Source organism: Schistocerca piceifrons, chromosome 5 (assembly GCF_021461385.2).
Source record: "Schistocerca piceifrons isolate TAMUIC-IGC-003096 chromosome 5, iqSchPice1.1, whole genome shotgun sequence".
Taxonomy (NCBI): Eukaryota; Metazoa; Arthropoda; class Insecta; order Orthoptera; family Acrididae; genus Schistocerca; species Schistocerca piceifrons.
The window spans coordinates 306,153,893-306,181,408 of record NC_060142.1 but is presented as its reverse complement, the minus strand read 5'-3'; the positions used below and the strand labels follow the sequence as shown (position 1 = coordinate 306,181,408).

General features: G+C 38.4%; 1 protein-coding gene across 1 annotated transcript in view; it reads left to right on the top strand.

Moving 5' to 3' along the window:
- Positions 1–2,465: 2,465 nt before the first annotated feature.
- The window catches only part of LOC124798956 (lysosomal acid glucosylceramidase-like), an 82,132-nt gene continuing 57,081 nt past the window's right edge, over positions 2,466–27,516 (top strand). The window contains exons 1-2 of the mRNA XM_047262490.1: positions 2,466–2,624; positions 8,896–9,040. Coding sequence (XP_047118446.1) covers positions 2,466–2,624; positions 8,896–9,040 — 304 coding nt within the window. The remainder of the gene's footprint in view (positions 2,625–8,895; positions 9,041–27,516) is intronic.

The window sequence follows — 27,516 nt, the reverse complement described above, 5'->3', positions numbered from 1 at the left end:
TTCTTGGAGGCCAGTGATGAAGTGCTCTGTCACGGGCTGCCTGGCGGCCAATCCATGGCCTCAGGTAGTTGACGTTCAGGTAGTTACGGACAGATAAGTGCCAATGTGGTGGCACTCCATCCTGCTGAAATATGAATTGTTGTGCTTCTTGTTCGAGCTGAGGGAACAGCCAATTCTCTAACATCTCCAGACACTGTAGTCCAGTTACAGTAGCACCTTCGAAGAAAAAGGGACCAAAAACTTTATTGGCTGAAATGGCACAGAAAACGTTCACCTTAGGCGAGTCACGTTCATACTGAGTTGTTTCCCGCGGATTCTCAGTGCCCCATATACAGACATTGTGACGGTTGACTTTCCCGTTAGTGTGGAAAGTTGCTTCATCACTAAACACAATCTTTGAAACGAAAGATTCATCTGTTTTCATTTGAGCAAGGATAAAATCACAGAAATCAGTCCTTTTAATCTTATCAGCTGCAGACAGTGCTTGAACCAATTTCAGACGATAAGGTTTCATAACTAACCTTTTTCGTAGGACTCTCCATACAGTTGATTGTGGAATTTGCAGCTCTCTGCTAGCTCTGCGAGTTGATTTTCCTGGGCTGCGAACAAATGCTTGCTGGATGCGTGCTACATTTTCATCACTCGTTCTCGGCCGTCCAGAACTTTTCCCTTTGCACAAACACCCATCCTCTATAAACTGTTTATACCAACGTTTAATACACCACCTATCAGGAGGTTTAACACCATACTTCGTTCGAAATGCACGCTGAACAACTGTCGTCGATTCACTTCTGCCGTACTCAATAACACAAAAAGCTTTCTGTTGAGCGGTCACCATCTTAGCATCAACTGACACTGACACCTAGTCAACAGCGCCTCAAGCGAACAAATGTACAACTAAATGAAACTTTATAGCTCCCTTAATTCACCGACAGATAGTGCTTAGCTCTGCCTTTTGTCTTTGCAGAGTTTTAAATTCCTAAAGTTGTGGTATTCTTTTTGAATCACCCTGTATTTGAATAACAATCTTTTCTAGTAATATCTTTAGTTTTCCATAAGAAAATCATTCTGAACTTTAATTACAATAATGCCTCTCACATTATTTTAGTTACATAATTAATTACAGTTTGGATTTGGTTACTAACATGTAATGGTATCACAAATCTTCTGCTTTATCTGACTGCATACAAGAAAGTTACAAATAAAGCCTCAAATTCTGAAATTGCAAAACTGTGAGATGTAAACAATTGGAGAGTTAATTAGAAATGTAATTACAAGGACATTTAATTGCAGAGGAAGACATAACAATAAATAACAAATGAAAATACATTGCTTGCTAATAACTTTCAAGCCATTTCTTAAGATAACGATGTTCTTTGCGTTAACTCATTACTTGATTGTAATTATGGTAATTAGAGGTGCCGGTCACCTTTGCCAACACTTCCACAGCATTTTAATATTTTCTGCCAAATGTTTATCCCTTCAATTTCTTTATTACGCATTCAATCCAGCATTTGTACATAATTTTGTTAATGACAACAATCTCTTGATAATGATGACAATATATGTTGTTCTAGAACATTCCATATGCCTTCGCAATAAATATCAAATTTTTTAGCAAATTGGAGAGAATGATTTGTATAAATACACACATACAAGGCCTTACTAAACACTGAATTGTCTGATAACTATCCGGATGCATAAAAAAAAAGAGAAAAAAAATTAAAAAAAACAAAAACAAAAGGTGGAATCAGACATTTCATATGAACTTTGGGGAAGTCTGTATTGTTATAACTGGACCCACTTTTGTTGTTGTTTGTTGTGGGGTGCATGAGCTGGGCTGCCCCAGCAGTGTGGCTGATCTGGTGGCTGAGCTTATCCTGGATGGTGCAAATAGAGGTGTCTCCAGCACTGGTGAAAGATTCCTTGATATGTGGCCACCAGCAGTAGCTGGTAGCCTTACCGGGCAGTGGCGGAACAGCGTATCCATCCAGACATATGTCAATATGTGTGTACACAGAAAAGAACATCTGTCCATGCAAGAGTTATGCTGGGATCAGTGTTGCCCATTAATAGCATAAGAAGGAAACCTGTGCAGAATTGATAGGCTTGGATCTTTATAGTTTTTCCATCTTTTATTTTTTTTAAACATCCCAGTAAATGTTCAGCCATGCCATTAGCTACAGCCTAAAATGGAGATGCAGTAATATGCTTGATTCCATGCCAGATCCAAACTGTTGAAAGCCAACAGAACCAGACTGCACTCCAATATCAGTGACTACAGTTCATGGGGTTCTTTCAACAGAAAGAAACACAGGCCAGAGCGTTAGTCATATTCTCCATCATGGACTGTTGTATTTTGATGACATCTGAGAAATGAATATGTGCCTATTAAAATCAACCAAATAGCCCCATTGAACAAATCCAAAAAGTGTGCACATACTGTATGCCACAGCTGGATAAGCATGGGCATGGCTGGTGGGCTAGAGACAGTGCAGGTTGCTGCATATGATAATATTGGCTATATCTTCATCAGCCTGTGGCCAGCAAACTTGTCACAGGACCAGGTTCTTTATTCTGCAAATGCCACAGTGGAACTGATGCAGGAGTCACAATACATGGGAGTACAGAACCTCCAGAATCACCGCTCGACGTTGGTGGTCATCTTTATTCAAAAACAACACACATTTGAAAAGATGAAGGACATAGCATTCTGAAAAGAAACAATGAAATTCTGGGTTGGCTGCAAAATGCAGAGCCTGTGGCCAGCTGGCTGAACTGGAAAATCTGTTTTAAAAGTCTATCCTTATATGTGGTCACTGCAACATATCTGGAATTGATGGAAATCTCTTCCGCCAGCTGTCCCAGATGTGAATCAGTGTGGAAGCAAACAGCCACTGTTTATCATATACCTCATGGCGACCTGTATGGAACTGGAAAAGTGCATCTGCATTTGTGTACTGTGCTCATTTGAGATAATGAATGGAATACTGATACAGTAATCTGACAAGAAAACAGCCCGGTGTTGTAACCTCTGAGGTATCTGTTCAGGCAACCTTGACATAGGACCAAGTATGGACAACAAATAGCTTATGATCTGTGACCATATGAAATTCATTGCTATATGCAAAGTGTGGATCTGTGACCATATGAAATTCATTGCTATATAGCAAAGTGTGGAACTTCTTAATACCAAAGATGCCTCCTTCTCTATTTGGGAATAATTTTCTTGGATCTTGATGAGCGTCTTAGAGGCAAATTTGTTAAGCCATTTTGAACCATCTGGGTGCTTATGTGATAGAATGGTCATGACACCATAGAGTAACATGTCTGTGCCCCACACTGGACCTAATTGAAGCTGATACAGGGTCAGACAAGGACATTTTGGAAAATTTCTTCAATGTACGAAATGCTTGGTGATTAACCATTGACTGCTTGAAAAGGGCCTGTCTTCTATGCAATAAATTCAATGGTTTAGCTATCATTGAAATTTGAGGCATAAAACAGGCACATTCTTTGGTATAGCAACATGGAAAATGGCTGCCACATTCTCTGATGTCAATTTAAAGCCACCATGGCTAAGGATATATCCTATATATTAACAGAAGGCTGTAAGGAGGAGCATTTTAATGAGTTACAGTTTAAACAGTCTTACAAAAGGACTAAAAAATACTCTCCACAGATTTTACATGTTCCCCTGCTAAGTCCATCCTTTGACCACTATATCATCCAGATAGGTGATTCATTGAGGAATACTGGCAATAGTTTGTTCTAAAAATTTCTGGAAAATTATTGACGTGCTAGCAGCACCAAAAGGCAATCTGTTATTTTCAGAGAGCACCTGGAGTATTTAATACAAGAATTGCTAGGGAAGGCTCATGCAAAGGAAGTTTACAATAAGCTTTTGAAGTAGTGACCTGAGAGAACTGCTGAACCCTGCCAATTTGGAAATGGCTCAATAGAATGTGGAAGAGGGCATGAAACTGCAATCATCTGACTGTATACTGTATTTTTGAAGTTCCCATAAAGGCATGACATACTACCAGGCCCCACAAAGGCATGACACACATTAGATTTGTGAACAGTAACTAAATGTGTCATCCTGCAGCTGTAAGGAATTGTGACAACACTTTTAACTCCTCTCTTAAATGATCCAGTTCTACTACCTTCACATAATCCCAGAAGGCTTTTGTTATTAGGTGAGCTTAAAAAATTTTGGATCTACCAACTCTTTTAGTGTAATGTGAGCAGAAAGATTGTAAGCCATTGCCAGGCTTGGAGAAAACAAGAGAACACATTAGAGACACAAATAATCCACTTCTGTGCATGGAACAGTATTCTGTATTGTTTGGACTGAATACTGGATAGAAAATCCAAAGGCTGCATGCACACCAATGGAAAAAATATTTTCACCTAAGTTTTTTGCTATTACAAAGAAAGGAATGGTTCTGATCACTAGCTTATATGTCAGTTCCAGAACTATCTGGTCTATCGTTGAATTTCATGATGAGTGTAAGCCTATACCTTAGTTGACACTGATTTTAAAGGTGGAGACCCCAACTGAAGATATGTGGGCTGATTAATAATTGAGACCAAGGGCCCAGTAATGAAGAGGAATAGAATGGGAAAACCAAACACCATTGCTGACAGTGTAAGATGACATGGTGATGCTCTCAATTCTGTGATGTCGTTTCTTTGCATCAGTGCACTTGACTGCTCATACTATGGCCAGCTCTACCAAACAACAGTTATATGACACTGGCATCATAATAATGTTGGCAGCTTCATCTAGCATGAAAAGAAAAGCAATCCAGCTGGGCAGTCTGCAAACTGTTTGCAAAAGCTGAGTGGAAAAACGATTATGGCACTGGATTTGAGTACTGTTCACTCAAGTGGGAGTCACTTGCATTACATGACATTTGTGAAATGTCACCATCAAACAAACTAGGTCCCACCACGGTTCCCAGTTGAGATGGCAATTTGGATATCTCACAACCATCAATGTGGATGCCTGAGCTTCTTGAGAAATCTTGGAAGCCATAACTATATCCAAAGCTTCAGCTAAAGAAAGAATGGACTGCCGTAATGCCTGAGAACACACTTCACTGTCTGGTGATAATCTAATTACCACATCACATATTAATTATTATGCTTAAGATTTTCCACCAGAACATGTAAACTGGCATTTTCCTCTCAGTAGCTGCAGATCCATGATTCGTGACTGATAACTGTGTGATAGTGCCTTCCAATGTTGAGGGAACTCCAAATGAGCATTTTCGTAGCAAAATGTTCACTTAAAAGCAAGTGAATGATGGCAAGGAGCAGGACTGATGTGTTGGATAAAGGGACCAATTTTTTCACAAGATAATAGAGCTCTAGATTTTTGTATAAGAGAAATGTTTGATTAATATTTATTATGCTAAATGCTTTTGGTACACTTTCCAGTCCACTTAAGCTTCGATGAAGAGATGGAATTCCTGGAAGCAACTGTAGACATGTGGGATCAGTATCCTTCAGCTTCTGCATGAGATTGTGTTGCAGTTCATGTTTTTTTTTTCCAGAGCTTGAAAAATTTCTGTTTCATCATGGTTGGAACACTCTCCAAAACAAGCTGACAAGTTCTATTCTGGTACGGGGTGTGTTGCAGTTCCAAAACATTATTGCCACCACTGCTGTCTGCTTCTTCACACACAACTTATCGACAATTAAGTCTCAGAAAGTGACAGACCATGACACTTCTGGAAATACTAAGACAAAAGACTTCTAGAGGTGGATATCTCATGGTCATTACATACTCTGAAAGTTTGTTAAATAACTTACATGACAGTGCTGGGGAATACTGTTTGTTGGCTCAGCTGGGAAAGACTTGAGTATGAAGCATAATCTTGCTACACCAATGTGCTGTTAGTTTGTCCACTGAAAACACAACTGGTAGAACACTGAGTAAAGACAGTTCTGCATTTGGCAGACAGGCAAGTCAGTGTGCTAGCTGAACAGTAGTAGGTGCAACAACAAAGTCCAAATCACAGTCCATGACAAAACCAATTAACACAGGTTCATTGTAAACAGATACAACTGAGAGCTTCCTGCAAGAAAAGAAAAGAAAAAAAATCTGAGGTCTGGCTGGTATTTGATCCTATGATGTCTAGGTTTCCAGGTATGCATTTCCTGCTAGATCACCAGGCCAAACAGTAATATGTTAGAGACCTGGATAATATTTCTTGGGTAGGGCAGCAGCAGCTGTAATGCCTCAATGTGATTCTATAAAATGTAACCCATTTACTTTCTGACACTTTTACCCAATTGATGGTGTCCCTCATCCTGCAGCTATCTTATTTTAAAGAAGTTAATGTTTGCATCACTTCTGCTTAACCATTTTAGTTGTCTGTGACATAAAAATGCTTAAAAAGGGAGGGAGGAAGATTACAGTGTAACCTCCTGTTGACAACAAAATCAACAACAAAGAACGAGCTTGGATTCAGGAGGATGAGGAAGGAAACAGGCCATTCCCCTTCGCAGACACCATTCTGGCATTCATCATAACCAGTTTAGGAGAAACCATGTAAACCCTTAACCCTTGAGTGGACATGCCTTTGTATAAAGTGCACCAACCACAAGTAACCTTACCTTGTTCCCTTCCATTGCTGTTTTACAATTGTTGAGTCCATACCTATTTCTTTACTATTGCTTCTAATAACACGGTAATAAGTTCTACTGCTGTATGTCCAAGTGAGCAGGAGCAATGTAAAATAGGCAGTTGAGTGAGAAAAAATTTACAGTCTGTGCAAGAAAGTAACATAGATTCTGAGCTAGCGACACAGTCCCACAATGAGGCAGTTGTCTACTGGTTATTTAGCAATTGGGTAATTGGTTGGCTAGAATCTGATTCCACTATGCTGTTTTTGCTCCAAGTGGGTCATTACTGTGGGGTAACTCTTCTATGCAGCAACAGAGTGATACAATGAAAGTTCATTTTATTAGTGTTTATTTAAACAATGAATCAGCCCATATAATGTAAGCATATTTTATCCTCATTTTATTAAACTAAGCGTAAACTGATTTTGCTCATACTGGTCTACCTTAGTAACATAAAGAAGCAATTCTTTGCATGAGTACAGAGTAAGCCTCATGCCCAATCTTGTTATAAAAACTGGTGCCCCAACTCGAGGGCTAATCTGGGTAGCTCACTGCACCAACTCACTTATAGGAAGACTTAAACATTCTGACAACTGATCTGAGTAATTAAACCATTCCATACATACTTAACACTCTCATTCACCTAATTCATCACATAATCTAGTAGTAAGGTCAGTGAGCGTTGTCTCCTTAATTACCCTGTTAAGTATATCAAGGTAACACAGTCTGTCAGCATTCGGCAGATGACATACATATTCCAATAATTTTCTGCACATGACTGACTGTCCACACTCACACACACACACTCACACACACACACACGCACACACACACACACACACACACACACACACACACACACACACACACACACACACACACACACAAATGTTGTACAGCTACCTTGGCCCAGGTGACTACCATGTGTCGGCACTGCAGGTCAGGTGGGGTGAATGGTTGTGTTGGGTGGCAGATGGATTGGGTGAGGAGAAAAAAAAGTTGGGGAACAAGAGGGAAAGTTGGGGAATGATGGCTGACAGCAGTGGAAATTTGCATCATTTATTTCTATTGATCAACTCCTATTATTGTTTCTTTCTTTTCAGATTCCTAATTCCTTTCTTTATTTCTGTATTACTTATTATTTCACTCAGCTATGTCTCCTTTATTATATAGTGACTCGTTCAATCATTCAGCATTGTCTGTGAAACTCCTTATGAATGAACACATGCAGGAATGTGAAACATGTCAAGTAATGCATACAATAAAGTAAAAACAGCAAATAGTCACTATTAAAAATATTATTTATTGAGAACAAATAGTGCTATTATCACTTTGAAGCCAACAAGTTCATCATCAGAAGGCTGTTTAAACATACATTTTTTTATAGTGTTCATGCGGGTTGCCTGTTTTCCACTGTGGAAAACATTCTGTAAAGTGGTGTCTATGAAAACAACTTAGAAAAATGTTTATATTATTTTAATTCACTGTTTGGTCTGATTTTTCCAGCAGTTAAAATGACCATCATTAATTTACATGTATGAAAAAAACAAGAAATGTAATGATCTAGACCCAATGTCAAATTACACGTTTGCATATAACTCAAAAGGTTGGACTATTTTCAGGACAGAGGAAACAAGCATTCAACTTCCTATAGGATAAAACCTGCAAAAGCACTGTGATGTTCAAATCAGCTTTCCGGTTCATGACAAATTCAGTTTATCTGCCACTATCTGAATACTTTTTGCTGTCTTTGTTGCCTGAAGAAAGAAATTATTATTTGTAATTGCCTAGATCAACAATTAATTTCCTATTTTACTGTAATTACTTTCACACTTTGTAACTAAATGAGTATGCCACATTGGTTGTGAATGAAGACAATAATCACAGGCAGCAATAAATTACTGAAGTTTTAATAAGGCTTCCATTGTAATGGAAAGAAAAAGTTAAATACTGGAAGTTAAAAATTAGGATGTGGAAATCATCATTATGAATGAGAAGGAATTTATCAGTACACTAGATTAGTGAGAACATTTAATGACTCAAAACAGGTAATGAAAGTTTTTAAATATGCAGTGATAACACATGTTTTGAACTGTAAAATCAGACTAGTATTATCCTGAACAATATTGCCACTGTGATATTTTTGTAATATATCCCAATTTTTATTGTGGTTATCAAGCTCATATCAATCATTTCATTCCAAGTTGGCATTATTATTTAATATTATTTAATTCTAATTGGATTTTTTTAAAATTGCAGATTATGGATGATAAAAGGATGCAGAAATATGTTGATGGTATTGCTGTCCATTGGTACTATGATAAAACATCTCCAGCTCAGATATTAACTGAAACACAAAAGAAATACCCCACCAAATTCATTATATCAACAGAGGCTAGCATTGGTAAGTCATGGATAAGTGCCTTACTTAAACACCAATAGTTGCTAATGAATTTCATTTTTCCATGTATAGAAAGAACTGTCTTGGTACCTAATGCAGGAAATACCTATATATTTTGATGTTAATACACTAGCAATTCATTTGTTCTCATGAAACAAAGATGTCTACAAACATCTGCAAGGATTTCTTCAGTATTAGTACATTTACATAACTACACATATTGAAAATGACCAGAAAAACTGTTTTAGAGAAATATTCTTCTGTTATCATTTCTCTTTCCATTTCTTTTTTAAGAGAGAAATGTTTCATGTGTGATGTTTCAAGTATATCTGATTCTTTGATATTTATACAGAAAGTAGATTGTGCCATTGTTCTTTCATTTAAAACATTCCTAAATGGGAGCATGGAGACCATGACAAGAACTGCTAATGATCAACCACACCTCAAATGATCCACCAGTATCTCGATTTCCCGTTTTAAGAATTCACAGACATCATGTTGGATGTGGGGTAGAGCACCATGTCATTGGTGAAGTCCACACTGTCAGTTTCCAGTTGTGAGATGAGGCAATTTTCCAACAGGTCCAGTAACAGATGTCCTGTAACAGTATTTTCACAGAAGAAAAGGGGACTTTATACTTTTAACCGAGAGACTGCACAGAACACATTAACTTGTGGTGAGTCTTGAATGTGCTTCATGACAGTGTGAGGATTTTCTGTCCCCAAGATCATATTGTTCCTTGTGCCCCTTCACTGAGCCATTTAAAAAAAAAGAGAGAGAGAGAGGGAGGGAGAGAGAGAGAGAGAGAGAGAGAGAGAGAGAGAGAGAGAGAGAGAGAGAGAGAACCATTCCTACATGACTGAAGATGAGTTTCTTACAAAACCCATACTCTTCCATAAGCTGTTGTGACTGTGCTGAGAATTTATAGTGTCTTACTTTGTCATTTGTCTGTCATTTATCTAACAATTGAAAGTGGTAAGGCTTCAGCTTCAGTCATGTCCTTAAAATCAAATGGTTGATTATCGTATGTTGAGCTCTCAGCTTCCTCTGTTCATCAATTTTTGTGGGAAATGTACCAAACTTGCCCACAGTCAGTGAACTGTTCCTTCATTCTCTGCAGGCCAGCCTGTTGATGCCCTTTCCAAGGCATCCCAAAACTAAACCGAGCATACAATTGGTGAAAGGAGTTGGCAATTGGTGGACATTTGTTGAACTTCATTCTGAAGTGTCATTGCACTATTATGGCAGACACTTGTAAATACATTTAAGCACAACTATGCTTTCATGGTGGCTGTTGCCATTTTGCCTTACTGCTCACTGCTGCATTCTCAGGGCAGAAATCTGAAGTGTAGCTACAACAATACAAAACTTTTTCATTTGTTTGTATAAGTGTTGAGTTTTGTGACAATATGCCAGGTAATGTAGCTACAGTGACTTTACGAAACTATTCAGTCATTTATAATAAATTTGTACATACATCTTCTGGATGTTACACTCTCCTTCATAGTGCAGGAATTCACACTGTAGGTGGATAGGTAAAAGCACCATGTCAAGGCAGGTCTTAAAATTTCTGAATTTCTTTTTGAGATCTTTGATAATGAATTTTATCTTTTTATTAATATTGTTCTAAAATTTTATCAATACTGCCAATTACTGTATCAGCTGCAGAACACACTTTATGAACCCTTCAGCATTTTGAAACTTGGCTTAGAGCATCTATGGAAAAGACAAATCTTTGTTCTTGCCTTATTACGGGCTGCCCATTATCGAAGTTTCAGTTTCAAAATGCTGTTGAAAGAGAACCACTGCTCAGAATAATGTCAAATTTGAACGGCATATTATTGACACAGGGGAAACATCATGGAATAAACAAAAGTTTTAACAAAAATTTGACCAATAGATGGCACTGTAAGCATCAGTATATGAACACCAACAGATGCGTGGCACACAACTGTTCCTCAGTTTGTGTCCGGGAAGCCCAACATAACTTTCTCCAAACTCTTTTATGGGAACAGTGACTGTGTGTCAGTAGCCCTGCAGAAGTTCAGGACACTCAAGGGTATGAAAAAAGACATTGGTCCAATGTCTGCTAAGGGTCTGGAGAAAATAATTAAAAAATTTGGAAAGGCAGGTTCTTTTAAAGTGTAATGTTGCAGAAGAAGGATAGCATTTTGTCCAGCATCTGTTGAAGACGTGGCCACAGCACTGCAGTGGTTGTGTGCAAAAATGTGGTGCACGGGAAATTGCCCAGCCCATAGACATGCCTGTGAGCATATTGCATAGAATCTTATGAAACATCCTGCATTGCTATCCATACAAAATCAGCGATGTTCAAGAGTTACTTCCTGCTGGAATGACAGCAAGAGTGATGTTCACTTTGGAATTTCTTGCTCATGTGGAAGTGGACTGTGTAAGTCCGTATTGTCATCAATAAATGTTACGAGAGCCTTGTGCACACCAATGTCATTCCAGATGTTCAACAGCATGGACATGTGGGTAGGATCATTTTTATGCAAGACTGTGCTCCTCCACACATTGCACAGCCCCTGAAGCAGCTGCTGCAAAGATATTTTGGAAATGCTGGAATTATCAGCTGTCATTTCCCTATAGCCTGGCTTCCCAGGTCACCTGATCTTAATCTCTGTGACTAATGGCTGTGGAATTATCTGAAAGAAGTTGTGTTGAGTGCTCCAATTATGAACATAGTTGAACTGAAGGCATATACGGTGCAACACATTCAGAATGTGACCCCCCAAGGCACTCTGATCTGTTGTGGAACATACGGTTTCTTGATTTCAACTTGTGGCAGAACATGGTGCACTAGATATTGAACATCTCTTGTGCCAGTCTCATGACATTTGCTTTTTATGCAGTTTTTGGCCCAAGCACAGTTAAAACCTGATGGCATTTTACTTATTATGTGGTTTTTGGGCTCAGGACAATTAAAAACCATGAAACTTCTGGAATTTTTCCTATCCAATGTGGTATGACCTCACTATGTTTGATGGGATTACTTAACTAATAGTGCCACAACTGTTGACTGCCTGTCTTGTGCAGTCCTGTACATTGAACAGTATGGATGTTATAATGTGCAACTGAAGCCATAGCTGTCATTTTGTTGTTCATCTGCTACTTTTACCTGACCTCATTTTCATTAAGACACTTAGAACAGAATCTATTGGTAAAATTATCATGGATTTTTCATTTTGTTCCATATTTCCTCTTAAACCAATAATATACTGTTCAAATTTGACATTGTTCTGGGCAGTGGTTCTCTTTATACAGCATTTTGAAACTCCAACTTTAGTTATGGACACTCTGCACATATCCATCTGGGCACTGAGATTGATTTTTGTGCAGTTATTATAAGATTCACACTGTTGTAAGAAGGTACTTCAATTTGTTCTGTGAAGTCTTATATTACTAAATTACAACAGTTTATATGTTTCATTGTTACTATAGTAGTTACTGTAAAAGTACTGTTTCTGGCAAGTTAAAACTGAGAGCACTGGTAAGTTGCCACCACAGAAAGGAATAGTGGAAGGGGTGCAGAAATGTGAACCTAGAGAATGTACAGTGAAAGCAAATTTCATGCTGAACAAAAATAATATGGGGATATAGTTGTCACACTGTAGGATATAGGTGTCACATGAAGACACCCATGAAAAACACATTTTCAAAATTGCCTGAACACATCCAAACTGTGACCCTCTGTGAAATTGAGATATGAGTTCTGCTGCTTACATAAGATTGTTTCTTTGCACTGTTTGCTCCACAAAATGTTTTCTTCTTAATATTCTTATTTTAGTCACAATTAAATGGTGAAATTAAAATTGCTCACTCATGTAATAACTGTGTGCTGTAAAAAAACTACAGCAAGAAGTTGTGTAACAACTTACAAATATATTTCTGTTGAGTGTAACTGCAGCGGAAGTAATCCATGTTTCTGAAATAAATGCTTTCAGCTGTATATGAGGTTTTACAGGAACATGATCAGTTTCGTGATTTCAAATCGTATCATCAGGTATACATGATTTCTTCCAGTTCAGTAGATGAAAATACACCCTTTTAGCCATGTGAGGCAGTCTGTCAGAATAGATATGATTTGAAATTACAAAACTGGTTGAGTTCCTGTAAAACTTCGTATACAGCTGAAAGTGGTTTATTTGAGAAACATAGATTACTTTAGCTGTGGTTGCTCTCAACAGAAAACTAACTGTAACAGGCTACCTCGCAATGCTAACAACACATACTTTCATCTACTGAACTGGAAGAAATCATGCACACCTGATGACATGATTTGAAATCATGAAACTGATCACAGACATGTAAAAGTTCATGTACAGCTGAAAGTGGTTTATTTCAGAAACGTATTATAACTGTATTTAAAAAACATAAAAGATGTGATAATTTAGTTCATGATAAACATGTAAAACATGCTCTCACACATTCTCAGGCAGTGTAAAATTTTAGTTAGTATGCTAACATGAAATACCGATAGACAAAACTACTACTTCTAGCTTCCACTGTCAAAACACTGGATGCATTTTCAAAACTCATCTCAGCAGTTCATTACTGGAAGTGTCTGCAAAATAATAGTTGACTCATCAACTTACAGAAATTCATACTTGAGAATCACTGACTATATATATTCTTGACATTTTATCATTGACAAGCCCAAAATGACAGAATTTTGCTGTGGTGTTATTGGTGGGTACTGTGAAGAGGATTGAATTTTGGTGGGCCTGAAGTTTCTAATGATAGGTTCAAGATCTGATTGATTTATTGAAGCCAAGAAGCCTTACCTTGTGTTTTCACAAATATATGGAGCTGATGACAAAAAATGCTTGATACAGAGTAAAACAAGATAGGGCACTTGCAACAACAACAACAAAAATGTCTGGTTTTGCAACAATGAAGTATCTTTTACCTTAAACTGCTAATAAATGAAAATAAATATTGAAATCCGTCAGGGCTTAACATATAATTAGCTAATACTCATCTTTGTTTCTGGGCTATCTCCAGTGCTGCAGTAGCTGTAAAAGAATTTGTGGGTATCTGCTCCACCAAAATTTGCTGCTTGCTGTGTTCTTGGCACTGTAGGCTAATGGTTTGGTAATGACAAGAGAAACTTCAAGAAGTCCAGTTTGACATGACATTCTCTTTCAAGAGTACATGATTATTGCATAATATGGTTACAAAACTATTACAAAACTGGCACACATAAACTGTTTGAAAACTGAGACCCTGATGAATCACTCATCACTCCTTATATATTATTTTAACAATTACTGGTTTTGTCATCCATTATAGAAATAGAAAATTTATGGGTTACAATCAAAAACATGCTGGTGTGTGTGACGGTTCACTTTATTTATTTCTTCGTTTGTTGTCCTTGGTGTCAACGTACTGTGTTGTGATACTGGCTGAAAAATGGGTTGTGGAAGTACGACACTGACTACTTTAAATAATGTAGCCAACAGTGACACAGCTGCATTTCGGATAGTTTACTTTCGCTGTTCACAACCCCCCCCCCCTCCCCCCCCCCCCCCCCCCCCCCCCATTAATACACAGTTATATATGGCCAGTACAATATTAGTTTTAACTTTCCATAAGCCTCATAAATAGTTTGCCGCCAAACCTCCACACACTAGCTGTTGATATACTTTTCGGGATGTGAGGTCATGGTCCAAGAACTTTTCTGCTCCTTATGTTTCATCCAGGCTGCGCTGGACTTCCTCAGAGGCGCTGCTCCGCTGAGTCTTGCCGACTGACTGGTTGGGTGTCTGAGAGCGACTTATATATTGTAAGAAAGGGGGGCGTGGTTCAGGTGACACGTGATGAGCAGTGATAATCCATAGCAAAGATAAGGTTGACTATTGATTACCACCTTGTCAAAGATAAAAATTGTTAGCAATTTTGTAGAGCCACTGTCCATATATCGCTAAGTTTCATAGCCTCCTCTTTCCTATTAAAATTATCATGATGTTTATAAATTTCAGTAGCTTCTCTATATAGCCATGGATAGTAATTTAACGTTGTAGATAAATGGATTATGGATTATCACTGCTCATCACGTGTCACCTGAACCACGCCCCCCTTTCTTACAATATATAAGTCGCTCTCAGACACCCGACCAGTCAGTCAGCAAGACTCAGCGGAGCAGCACCTCTGAGGAAGTCCAGCGCAGCCTGGACGAAACGTAAGGAGCAGGAAAGTTCTTGGACCATGACCTCACATCCCGAAAAGTATATCAACAGCTATGTCATCCGGTCGTGAAAGCCTTCATTCTACCTCCACACACTGCTACAACAGTTTACTATTGAACATCTATGAGCAGTAAAAACCTAACCACAAAGTTCACAGTTCTCGAAGAATAGAAAGGTATGTATGGAGCAGACACTGTCATTGTTTTAATACATGGTCTAATTCTGTTACACTTATTTCACGGATGCATTGTTGTTGATCTAACCAATACAGGTTCCTCGTCTGACACTCGGCCGTCGACTGACTGTCTCGGGACCAAAAATCAGGCACTTATATATCCTCACAATAATAGGTAATGAAACTACATACTGTTCGAAGTTAAATTTACAAAAATTATAATTAAAACCTACCTCATTCGACTAACTGAATACATCAAAAAATTGGGTTCTTTTTAACAGTTTTTTCCACTACAATAGGTAGGCCAAATTATTTGTTTAAATCATGAAATTATAAATATAGTCACACAAACAATACTTTTGATGAAACTGAAAATTGCTTGGGAATTAATTAAGGGCTGGCGTTGCTAACATGTTTTCAAATGGAGCCAAATAGATTCTTTAAGAATACTATTAGTTGTTCCTCCAAATGTTTATTCTTAGTGCAGAATTTATATTTGTTTGTACATCAACAATAGAATTTCAGTTACAAAACAATTACTGATTTCACCCTATAATGAAAGATGCTGACTAGTAATAGTCAAAATAAATTAGAAAATCAATTACATACACAAAATTACATCTGGTGTCGTATTCTTTAAAACTAAAGGCCAACCTTTCTCGTTTATGAAAATGCAGTTTATACTCATGTATGTTTATGGTAATTAGTCAGACATGGAAAAATGAATTTTAAGGAGGCAGATGGCAAAACAAGAAGGGAAGTAAATATATACCAGGTTGCTTTGTCACATCACCACGTCATTGGATTGACCAGATAGATATTACAAATAGCTAACTGGCCAATTCAGTAACCGCAAGTGACCCCAGACAATGGGTTAAAATTCTACACACACAAAAATATTACCTATGGAAACAAAAGAAAAATTCGGAGTAGGTATTAAAATCCATGGAGAAGAAATAAAAACTTTGAGGTTCGCCGATGACATTGTAATTCTGTCAGAGACAGCAAAGGACTTGGAAGAGTAGTTGAACAAAATGGACAGTGTCTTGAAAGGAGGATATTAGATGAACATCAACAAAAGCAAAATGAGGATAATGGAATGTAATCGAAGTAAGTCGGGTGATGCAGAGGGATAGAGATACAATTAAAATCGCTCAAAAGAGGAAAGGCCGCTGGACCAGATGGGATACCAGTTCGATTTTACACAGAGTACGCGAAGGAACTTGCCCCCCTTCTTGCAGTGGTGTACCGTAGGTCTCTAGAAGAGTGTAGCATTCCAAAGGATTGGAAAAGGGCACAGGTCATCCCCGTTTTCAAGAAGGGACGTCGAAAAGATGTGCAGAACTATAGACCTATATCTCTAATGTAGAGCAGTTGTAGAATTTTGGAACACATATTATGTTTGAGTATAATTACTTTTCTGGAGACTAGAAATCTACTCTGTAGGAAACAGCATGGGTTTCGAAAAAGACGGTTGTGTGAAACCCAGCTCATGCTATTCGTCCACGAGACTCAGAGGGCCATAGACACGGGTTTACAGGTAGATGCCGTGTTTCTTGACTTCTGCAAGGCATTCGATACAGTTCCCCACAGTCATTTAATGAACAAAGTAAGAGCATATGGACTTTCACACCAATTGTGTGATTGTATTGAAGAGTTCCTAGGTAACAGAATGCAGCATGTCATTCTCAATGGAGAGAAGTCTTCCGAAGTAAGAGTGATTTCAGGTGTGCCACAGGGGAGTGTCATAGGACCGTTGCTATTCACAATATACATAAATGACCCTGTGGATGACATCGGAAGTTCACTGAGGCTTTTTGCAGATGATGCTGTGGTGTATTGAGAGGTTGTAACAATGGAAAATTGTACTGAAATGCAGGAGGATCTGCAGCAAATTGACGCATGGTGCAGGGAATGGCAATTGAATCTCAATGTAGACAAGTGTAATGTGCTGCGAATACATAGAAAGATAGATCCCTTATCATTTAGCTACGAGATAGCAGGTCAGCAACTGGAAGCAGTTAATTCTGTAAATTATCTGGGAGTACGCATTAGGAGTGATTTAAAATGGAATGACCATATAAAGGTGATCAACGGTAAAGCAGATGCCAGACTGAGATTCATTGGAAGAATCCTAAGGAAATGCAATCCGAAAACAAAGGAAGTAGGTTACAGTACGCTTGTTCGCCCACTGGTTGAATACTGCTCAGCAGTGTGGGATCCGTACCAGATAGGGTTGATAGAAGAGATAGGGAAGGTCCAACGGAGAGCAGCACGCTTTGTTACAGGATCATTTAGTAATCGCGAAAGTGTTATGGAGATGATAGATAAACTCCAGTGGAAGACTCTGCAGGAGAGACGCTCAGTAGCTCGGTACGGGCTTTTGTTGAAGTTTTGAGAACATACCTTCAGCAAGGAGTCAAGCAGTATATTGCTCCCTCCTATGTATATCTCGTAAAGAGACCATGAGGATAAAATCAGAGAGATTAGAGCCCACACAGAAGCATACTGACAATCCTTCTTTCCACGAACAATACAAGACTGGAATAGAAGGGAGAACCAATAGAGGTACTCAGGGTACCCTCTGCCACACACCGTCAGGTTTCTTGCAGAGTATGGATGTAGATGTAGATGTAGATGCTGAGGGAATTAGATTGGGAAATGAGACACTTAAAGTAGTAAAGGAGTTTTGCTATTTGGGGAGCAAAATAACTGATCATCGTTGAAGTAGAGAAGATATAAAATGTAGACTGGCAATGGCAAGGGAAGCGTTTCTGAAGAAGAGAAATTTGTTAACATCGAGTATAGATTTAAGTGTCAGGAAGTCATTTCTGAAAGTATTTGTATGGAGTATAGCCATGTATGGAAGTGAAATATGGATGATAAATAGTTTGGACAAGAAGAGAATAGAAGCTTTTGAAATGTGGTGGTACAGAAGAATGCTGAAGATTAGGTGGGTAGATCACATAATTAATGATGAGGTATTGAATAGAATTGGAGAGAAGAGGAGTTTATAGCACAAGTTGACAAGAAGAAGGGACCGGTTGGTAGGACGTGTTCTGAGGCATCAAGGGATCACAAATATAACATTGGAGGGCAGTGTGGAAGGTAAAAATCGTAGTGGGAGACCAAGAAATGAATACACTAAGCAGATTTAGAAGGGTGTAGGTTGCAGTAAGTACTGGGAGATGAAGAAGCTTGCACAGGATAAGATAGCGTGTAGAGCTGCATCAAACCAGTCTCAGGACTGAAGACCACAACAACAACATGGAATCTTATCAAAACTAAAGTATATATGTTTTTTTCAAATTTATACTTATATGAACTGGCTATATGAAAACCCCCATACAAAATATTAACGTATAGTATATTGTACGTTTGCACAAAATGTGCACAAGTTATACTTTTAATAAAATTTAGGCCTCTCCATCATACATGATGTCCTTTTTGGGTAAACAAAGATTAAATTTTAAGAGATATATCACTTTGTACATGTCCTGTCTTTCTAAATAAAATAAATTCTCATGGGTTGCAAAACGTTAAATTGCACTGTGCATTGCAGATCACTTTTTTTAGACAGAAAATTTTACTTGCTCATTGCTCATTATTTTTCACAAGCACTTTCACACTGAGCTTTTACACATTTTCTCACCAAATTATCAATGTCTTCAATAGGTCCAAGTGGCAGTTAGTAAGGAAATGCATTGCTATCAGTTCCCTTGGAAGTGGTTCTCCTCTGCCACAGTAGGTGAAAAAATTATACAAAACATCCTTCTTTAGTACACTTACTTTTTCTTCTAACTTAAGTATAAGAAAAAAAAGTTTAACACTAATGGCAAATGACAGTCATTACATCATACAAAATACATTACGTAGTCCTCATGACATCACAATAATTAGCATTAAAATTGACTATAGTATGAAAGTTGGTGGCTAGAAAAAATTTTAAAATCAAGTGCACACTACACTACAAAACATTACTCTAAGTCATAAATGTCTGAAACTGGTTAAACTTGAAAGACTTTTTCTTTCTTTCCCATTTGCAAAATAGCAAAAGCTCAAGATGTGCAGTAACTTAGATTTACTGATCATTAGGTTATGAAAAAAGAATAGAGTCACCATCGCATAACTTAATTACTACTCAAATCAAAATTAAGGGGATGGAAGTTACACCAAATCATTGCCCTACTTCCCTACTCCACTCTGTGCACTACTCTCATTCAAACAGAAAATTAAATCCTCACAAAGTGACAAAATGTTTACAAATAGTTGAACTGTCAGAATATTCACATCAGTCTAGCATCACAGTTATCAGTTAATCAGAAAACTTTTTGTTCTTCGTTCCAGTATTACCTTTAAGCTCATAATTCCTCAGTACATGAATAACAGTTTTCAGATATCCTATAGATCCAATGATGCAACATTATATAACTTGTACCTCACTAAAATGTTGCTCTTTCTGTTAAGCTCTCATTCATAGCTGCAGTGTCATGAACTGCACAATATACACAGTACCAAATGTGTGCCTAGTTCACAATTATATTTTCAATACAATTACACCTCATTTGTTTGTATACAGTTATCTTTTTCATTACTCAAGTGTCTGTCAGCTTCATTATTTTACTTACCTTTCTTCTTAGTTAACTAGCAGAGTGCATTCTCAAAAAATATCCCTACTGCACAGACAGGCTCCCTAACCATTAAGATCCTAACATTATTCATTATTTCATTATTTTATAATTGTTTTGTTATCTAATAAATAAACACCTGCTCTGCTTATCTAATGCAAAATTGACCCTACTGACAAACACTCCACAGTAACAGATCCTTATGCTAAGGCAAACTTAACTTTCATTATCGATTAAACAAAATTATCACTTAGAAAAACTGTTATTTCACTGTATTCTATCAAATTGTTTAAGATTCTAGCCTGGAGGGCAATATACACTCAAATCTTGCTTACTTTTTCCACACATATTACTCCAGGCAACTATGTTTAAAGTTGGGATTCCTTAATGTTAGAAAAGGCGGTAACGTGACACAGGTAGATAGATATCTGACATATACTAATTGCACCAAACACAAACACTTCTACTATACCACAATTAGTATTAATACCTCATATTCAAGACGGTTTATACTGCATTTTGCCTCTCCTGCTGCACTAAATTATACCAACTTCACACATGAGCTGATTACTTCAGATGTTAATTATCCTTCACATATGCTGACATCTTTCATTTTCAGTTTACCTTACCTCTTTATCTGACATTAGTTCTTTAACCATGGTACCACTTTACTTTCTTCCATCCTCTTATGATTCTATTACTAATAACTAACACAACATAATATATAAACACATCCAAAAAAGTTTTGCATCATCTCGGTTCTGAAGCATGGGCGATAGGCTTCAGGTCTGGAGAACATGCTGGCCACTCTAGTCGAGTGATGTCGTTATCCTGAAGGAAGTCATTCATGAGATGTGCATGATGGGGGCATGAATTGTCATCCATGAAGATGATTGCCTTGCCAATATGCTGCTGATATGGTTGCACTACCGGTCTGAGGATGGCATTCACGAATCGTACAGCCATTACTGCACCTACCAAGACCACTGGTGGCATACATCAACCCCACATAATGCCATCCCAAAACAGCAGGTAACCTCCACTGTGCTACACTCACTGGACAGTATGTCTAAGGCTTTCATCCTGACTGAGTTGCCTTCAAACGATTGTCTGGTTGAACTCATATGTGACACTCATTGGTGAAGAGAACGTGATGCCAATCCTGAGCGGTCCATTTGGGATGTTGTTGGGCCCATCTGTATCATGCTGCATGGTGTCGTGGTTGCAAAGATGGACCTCACCATGGAAGTTAGGAGTGAAGTTGCGCATCATGTTCATAATCCATAGGTAGTGGTCATCCACTGCAGTAGCAGTCCTTGGGTGGCATGAACGAGGCATGTCATCGACAGTTCCTGTCTCTCTGTATCTCCTCTATGTCGGAAAAACTTCATTTTGGTTCACTCCAAGATGCTTGGACACTTCCCTTGTTGAGAGCCCTTCCTGGCACAAAGTAACAATGTGGACATGATTGATCTGTGGTATTGAGCCGTGTACCTCCTCCCTGGTGAATGACTGGAACTGATCGGCTGTCGGACCCCCTCCGTCTAATAGGCACTGCTCATGCATGGTTGTTTACATCTTTGGGCGAGTTTAGTGACATCTTTGAACAGTCAAAGGGACTCTGTCTGTGTCCACAGTCACCGTCTATCGTCAGGAGTTTTGGGAACTGGGGTGATGCAAAACTTTTTTGATGTGTTTATATGCAACACTGGAGAAACTTGTTGTAACATATTTCTATACTAAAGTATGCTGCTGTACAAAGTCACCTGAAAGTAGAAGGCAGGGTGTCTCTGATGCACTTATAAACTACAGATATGATAGGAGAGGAGTTTGACTGCCTCAGAAATCATGAAAAATTAGACAGACAGCTGGGGTAGGCATTATTGCCACATAATGAATATAACACAGAATGTTGAACCCCCCACTTGCTATTTGCACAGGAAGTTAGTCTCAAATATTATATCAATGCTGAGATTTTGAATTACCAAGAATTTCACTTTAACAGCTGTCCTGCCAGTTCCACAGTTAATAGGATCTCTTGTTTCACACTCTTTGATAGCTTACCAGTAGCACCAATAATTTTTATTCCAGAAACATGCATCACTACTATACCCTCTGTGTTCTTAATAGATTTAAAAAAAAAAAAAAAAAAGAAACACCTGTGAAATGTCATTCAAATCACTACCACTGTCCAGTAAACACTTAACATTTATGCTTTGTATACTTGCTGTTATTACAGGGTGCCACACTTCCTTTTTCTTACCATGTGATCTTCTTCATACAACAAATCCTCATTAATCTTTCCCCTAGAAAAACTATCACTCTGCTTACCAAAATGATTATCAGACACAGTCAAATGAAAGATGGCATGGCCCTCTTCCTTGTTACCACTCTCCAACTCTAACTCTTCACTAGGCCTAATATTATCCTCCTTTGTTCTATCTTTATTTACCACATGGCCATCATTATCAATTATAAATTCAAATACCTCATCCTTGTCACTACTGGTTCGTAACTGCTAACAATATTACCACTACTGTCAGAATCAGACCCACTGTCATTTTTACAGTCCTCAAATATTTGGCTAACTAGTTGATTCTTGTTTCCAGTATTAGACCACAAAGCAGAGCACCCGAATTCCTTATGTTCTCTTAAAAATTTTACATCCATTTTGACACTTTGGACGTCCTGAGCAACAGCAACAGCAACAGAATCTGTTTCATCACTTAATTTTACACTACTGGCCCTTAAAATTGGTTCACCAAGAAGAAATGCAGATGATAAACAGATATTCATTGGACAAATATATTATACTAGAACTGACATATGATTACATTTTCACGCAGTTTGGGTGCATAGATGCTGAGAAATCAGTACCCAGAACAACCACCTCTGGCCGTAATAACGGCCTTGATATGCCTGGGCATTGAGTCAAACAGAGCTTGGATGGCGTGTACAGGTACAGCTGCCCATGCAGCCTCAACATGATACCACAGTTCATCAAGAGTAGTGACTGGCGTATCGTGATGAGCCAGTTGCTCAGCCACCATTGACCAGACGTTTTCAATTGGTGAGAGATCTGGAGAATGTGCTGTCCAGGGCAGCAGTCGAACATTTTCTGTATCCAGAAAACATGCAGTCGTGCATTATCTTGCTGAAATGTAGGGTTTTGCATGGATCGAATGAAGGGTAGAGCCACGGGTCTTAACACATCTGAAATGTAACGTCCACTGTTCAAAGTGCTGTCAGTGCGAACAAGAGGTGACCGAGACATGTAACCAATGGCACCCCATACCATCATGTCAGGTGACACGCCAGTACGGCGATGACTAATACATGCTTCTCATGTGAATTCACCACGTTGTCACCAAACGTGAATGCGACCATCATGATGCTGTAAACATAACTTGGACTCATCCGAAAAAATGACGTTTTGCCATTCGTGCACCCAGGTTCGTCATTGAGTACAACATCGCAGGCACTCCTGTCTGTGATGCAGTGTCAAGGGTAACCACAGCCATGGTCTCCAAGCTGATAGTCCATGCTGCTGCAAACATTGTCGAACTTTTCATGCAGATGGTTGCTGTCTTGCAAACGTCCCCATCTGTTGACTCAGGGATCGAGACATGGCTGCACGATCCATTACAGCCATGCATATAAGATGCCTGTCATCTTGACTGCTAGTGATACAAGGCCATTGGGATCCAGCACGGCATTCTGTATTATGCTTCTGAACCCACCAATTCCATAGTTTGCTAGCAGTCATTGGATCTCGACCAACGCGAGCTGCAATGTCGCGATACGATAAACTGCAATCACTATAGGGTACAATCCGATCGCAATAGGTTACAATCCGACCTTTAACAAAGTCAGAAAGGTGATGGTACGCATTTCTCCTCCTTACACGAGACATCACAACAACGTTTCATCAGGCAATGCCGGTCAACTGTTGTTTGTGTATTAGTAATCGGTTGGAAACTTTCCTCATGTCAGCACGCTGTAGGTGTCGCCACAGCTGCCAACCTTGTGTGAATGCTCTGAAAAGCTAATCATTTGCATATCACAGCATCTTCTTTCTGTCGGTTAAATTTTGCGTCTGAAGCACATCATCTTCTTGGTATAGCAATTTTAATGGCCAGTAGTGTATTATAGTAACTTCCTTCTCTCTTTTTACAGGATAACGACTGCTATACGCACCATCATCCAACATCTCACTAGAATTGGAATGTACACTTGTCTTACTACTATCGTTTACATGAACCTTACCTGTTGTCACAGCACATTTATATACACATGGCTCTTCATTACTACCTGCTCTAGTGCAAGCCAAAACTGGAGCATTATCTAGTTTAAATGGTTTGATCCAGAATTAAAGTCATCTCCTCCCTTTCTTTTACTTGAATTCCTCCTACCATTTTTGTGCCCATTCTGGTTATCCTCCACCCAACCATTCCTTGAATTTCTATTGTAATTGGCCCTGTTCATCCTATTTATCTGAAATTCTCTCCCTGATTGATTATTGTCATCAAAATTCCGCCTACGATCTTCCACTGAGGACTTCACCCTCTCCACTTTATCAACATAATTCAAGAAATGACAAATATTACCCCTAGGGTCAGGTTCAAGCAATTCTTACTTTCTGAGGCAACTTAGTTTCTAAAGCCATAATTATTGATTCACAACCTAGCTCTTTGTCCAGATATTTCAGATTGTTTATCCAAAGCTGACAGAAACCTTTCACAGTACCCTTCCTAGAGTCAAATTTCTCTCCTCCCCAAAATTCACTCAAAATTCTCTGCTGCTTCTCTTTGGACCAATATTCATCTAAAAATGCTTTCCAAAGCTATGCCATGAAGTACAATTATCAACTACCTGAGCTGCCTAGCCATAAGCATCCAATTTCAAAAAACCTCTCACAAAAGATATTTTCTCTTTATCATTCCATGTGTCAGGCAAATCGTTAAATTCCCTAATTATATCCAGTGAATGCACTTCCCCATATGGTTCAAAATTATTACATTTCTTACAACTAACAAATGAAGGACTGTTTGGGACACTACACACTCCATGCTTTAGATTTTGTACCTCTTCCATCTTTTTCTCCCTTTGAGCCAATTTGGAATCTACATTTTTATTTACTTTTACCAGTTTTTCCTCTACCACTACTGCACACTTGGTGTCTATCTCTGTTTCTAAATTGGTTTTAATGTGATCGATTTGTTTCTCAAGCTTAGCACTGTTTTCAGTACGAAGTTTCCTTACTGCTTTGACTTCATCCTTACACAGTTTTTCAGAAGCCTCCACCTTCCTACTATAGTCATCACAAAGCTTCTTTCTCTCTTCTACACATTTACTACTATTAATGTTAATTTCTCATTAATATTCTGCTCTACTTTCTTTATCTTTTCATCACAATCTTTCTCTACTGCCTCAACCTTCTTATTTAATTCTGAAAGGCTAGAGCTAACTACCTTAATTTCCTTTTTAATTTCTTTCTTCAGTTCATCTATTAGGGCAGTCAGTCAGTTTTAGTACAACTAATGTCTGCTTTCATACTACAGATGTCTTCCTTCATAGTATTTTCCACCCTGCTAATGTCTTTTTTCATACTACTAATGTCTTCTTTCATACTCTTATTACTCAAACTACTCATAATTTGCCTTAACATTGCTTCCAAGTTTCCATTTGCAATAAAATATTGTTCTTGCTGAGTTTCTCTACCAGATTCCTCCTCCTTAACCTTAATGATCTCACTCACTTCAGTTCTACTTTCGTCCATTTTGCTCACATCACCACACAATGTAGATGACACTTTTTTATCATCCCATCTACAATAGGACTTTCGTCCCCATCATTCAAAGTTACATTCATGTTTGATTTATAATCACCATCATCTACTGAGCCAGGCCCCTGCTGTGTCTTGTCTCCCATCACACTGTCTTGTTCATTAAAGGTACTCATTATTTATCACTTAGTATAAAACAGATTTTGCTATGAAATTACCTTATTTTTAATCACTTGTCTGTCCGCACTGCTGTTGCAAGTTGTAATTCTCTCGGCGAGGCATCTTGTTTATTCTGGCTAGCTGTGTCCACCTGCTTCCTGATTGGCTGCTTCTATACTCAATGGCTGCTTCCATAGAACCCGCTCACTGATTGGCTACTGTTATACTGTGGCCATGAAACCCAAGCACTGATCAGCTGCTGCAGTGTCCACTGTTCAGAGTTCATGAGTTCTAGTTTATTGTACCCACATACAATAGTCCTCACCCGGGGCACCATATGTGATGGTTTGCCTTCTTTACTTCTTCGTTTGGTGTCCTCATTGTTGACGCACTGCATTGTGATGCTGGCTGAAAAATGGGGTGTGGAAGAACAACATTGACTGCTTTAAATAATGTAGCCAACAGGTGCACAGTTGCATTTCACAGTAGTTTACTTTCACTGTTCACAATCTCCCAATAATAAACAGTTATATATGGCCAGTGCACTATTGTTGTAACTTTCCGTATGCCTCATTAATAGTTTGCAGGCAAACCTCCACATACTGCTACAATAGTTTACTATTGAGCATCTACGAGCAGTATAAACCTAACCACAAAATTCACAGTTCTTGAAGAATAGAAAGGCTCATATGGAGCAGACACTGTCATTGTTTTAACACACAGACTAATTGTGTTACACTTATTTAGTGGATGCATTGTCTAACACTTTAGACGACCTGAAGTGATGTGAAGTGGGATTCTAAAATTCACACCTCTCTCACATCAGTTGGTTTACTTGATCTGCACAGCTGATCTTCTTCTCTGGATTGCCAGCTCCGTCGATCTCCAAAACCTTCTTCTCCAAAGAATAATGCTGGTTGCAGGAATTTATAAGAACCTCTCTCTACTTTTGAAATAATTTAGTACTCAAAGAATACTTTTAGTTCAGTCTTGGTATATTTCACCTTCCACAAATAACATATTCATCATTTATCACATTAATATTCTAATGTTAACAAGTCAACCAATTTGAATTATGTTAGACTCGATAAAATACATCTGCAATAAAATTGGTTTAACAACCACATAATTTATGAACCCGTCTTGCCTCTAGCGAGTTCAATACGTGAGTACTTAAAAGTCTATATTCAGTTGTTCATTTTTCTTTACTAATAATCACAGTCACTAAAACAGCAAAGAATAATACATAATTACTCCTTTTTCTTTCATCACAGCTTCTGTGGCACCAGCGGCAAACACTTGTTGGCGTCATTCGATTGCCATGCTTACAGTCTTCTCATAACAAACTTCCAACTTGCACACAGAAACAGGTGGCACAGTAGATACATTTCCACTCTCCCACTTATATTTAAAATATCATGTGTTCAAGATGATAGAAGGATGAGTGGTTCAAGAATTTACGCAGAAATTCTCAAAGCACTACAATTGTTGTTCATCTAACCAATACAGGTTCCTCGTCTGAC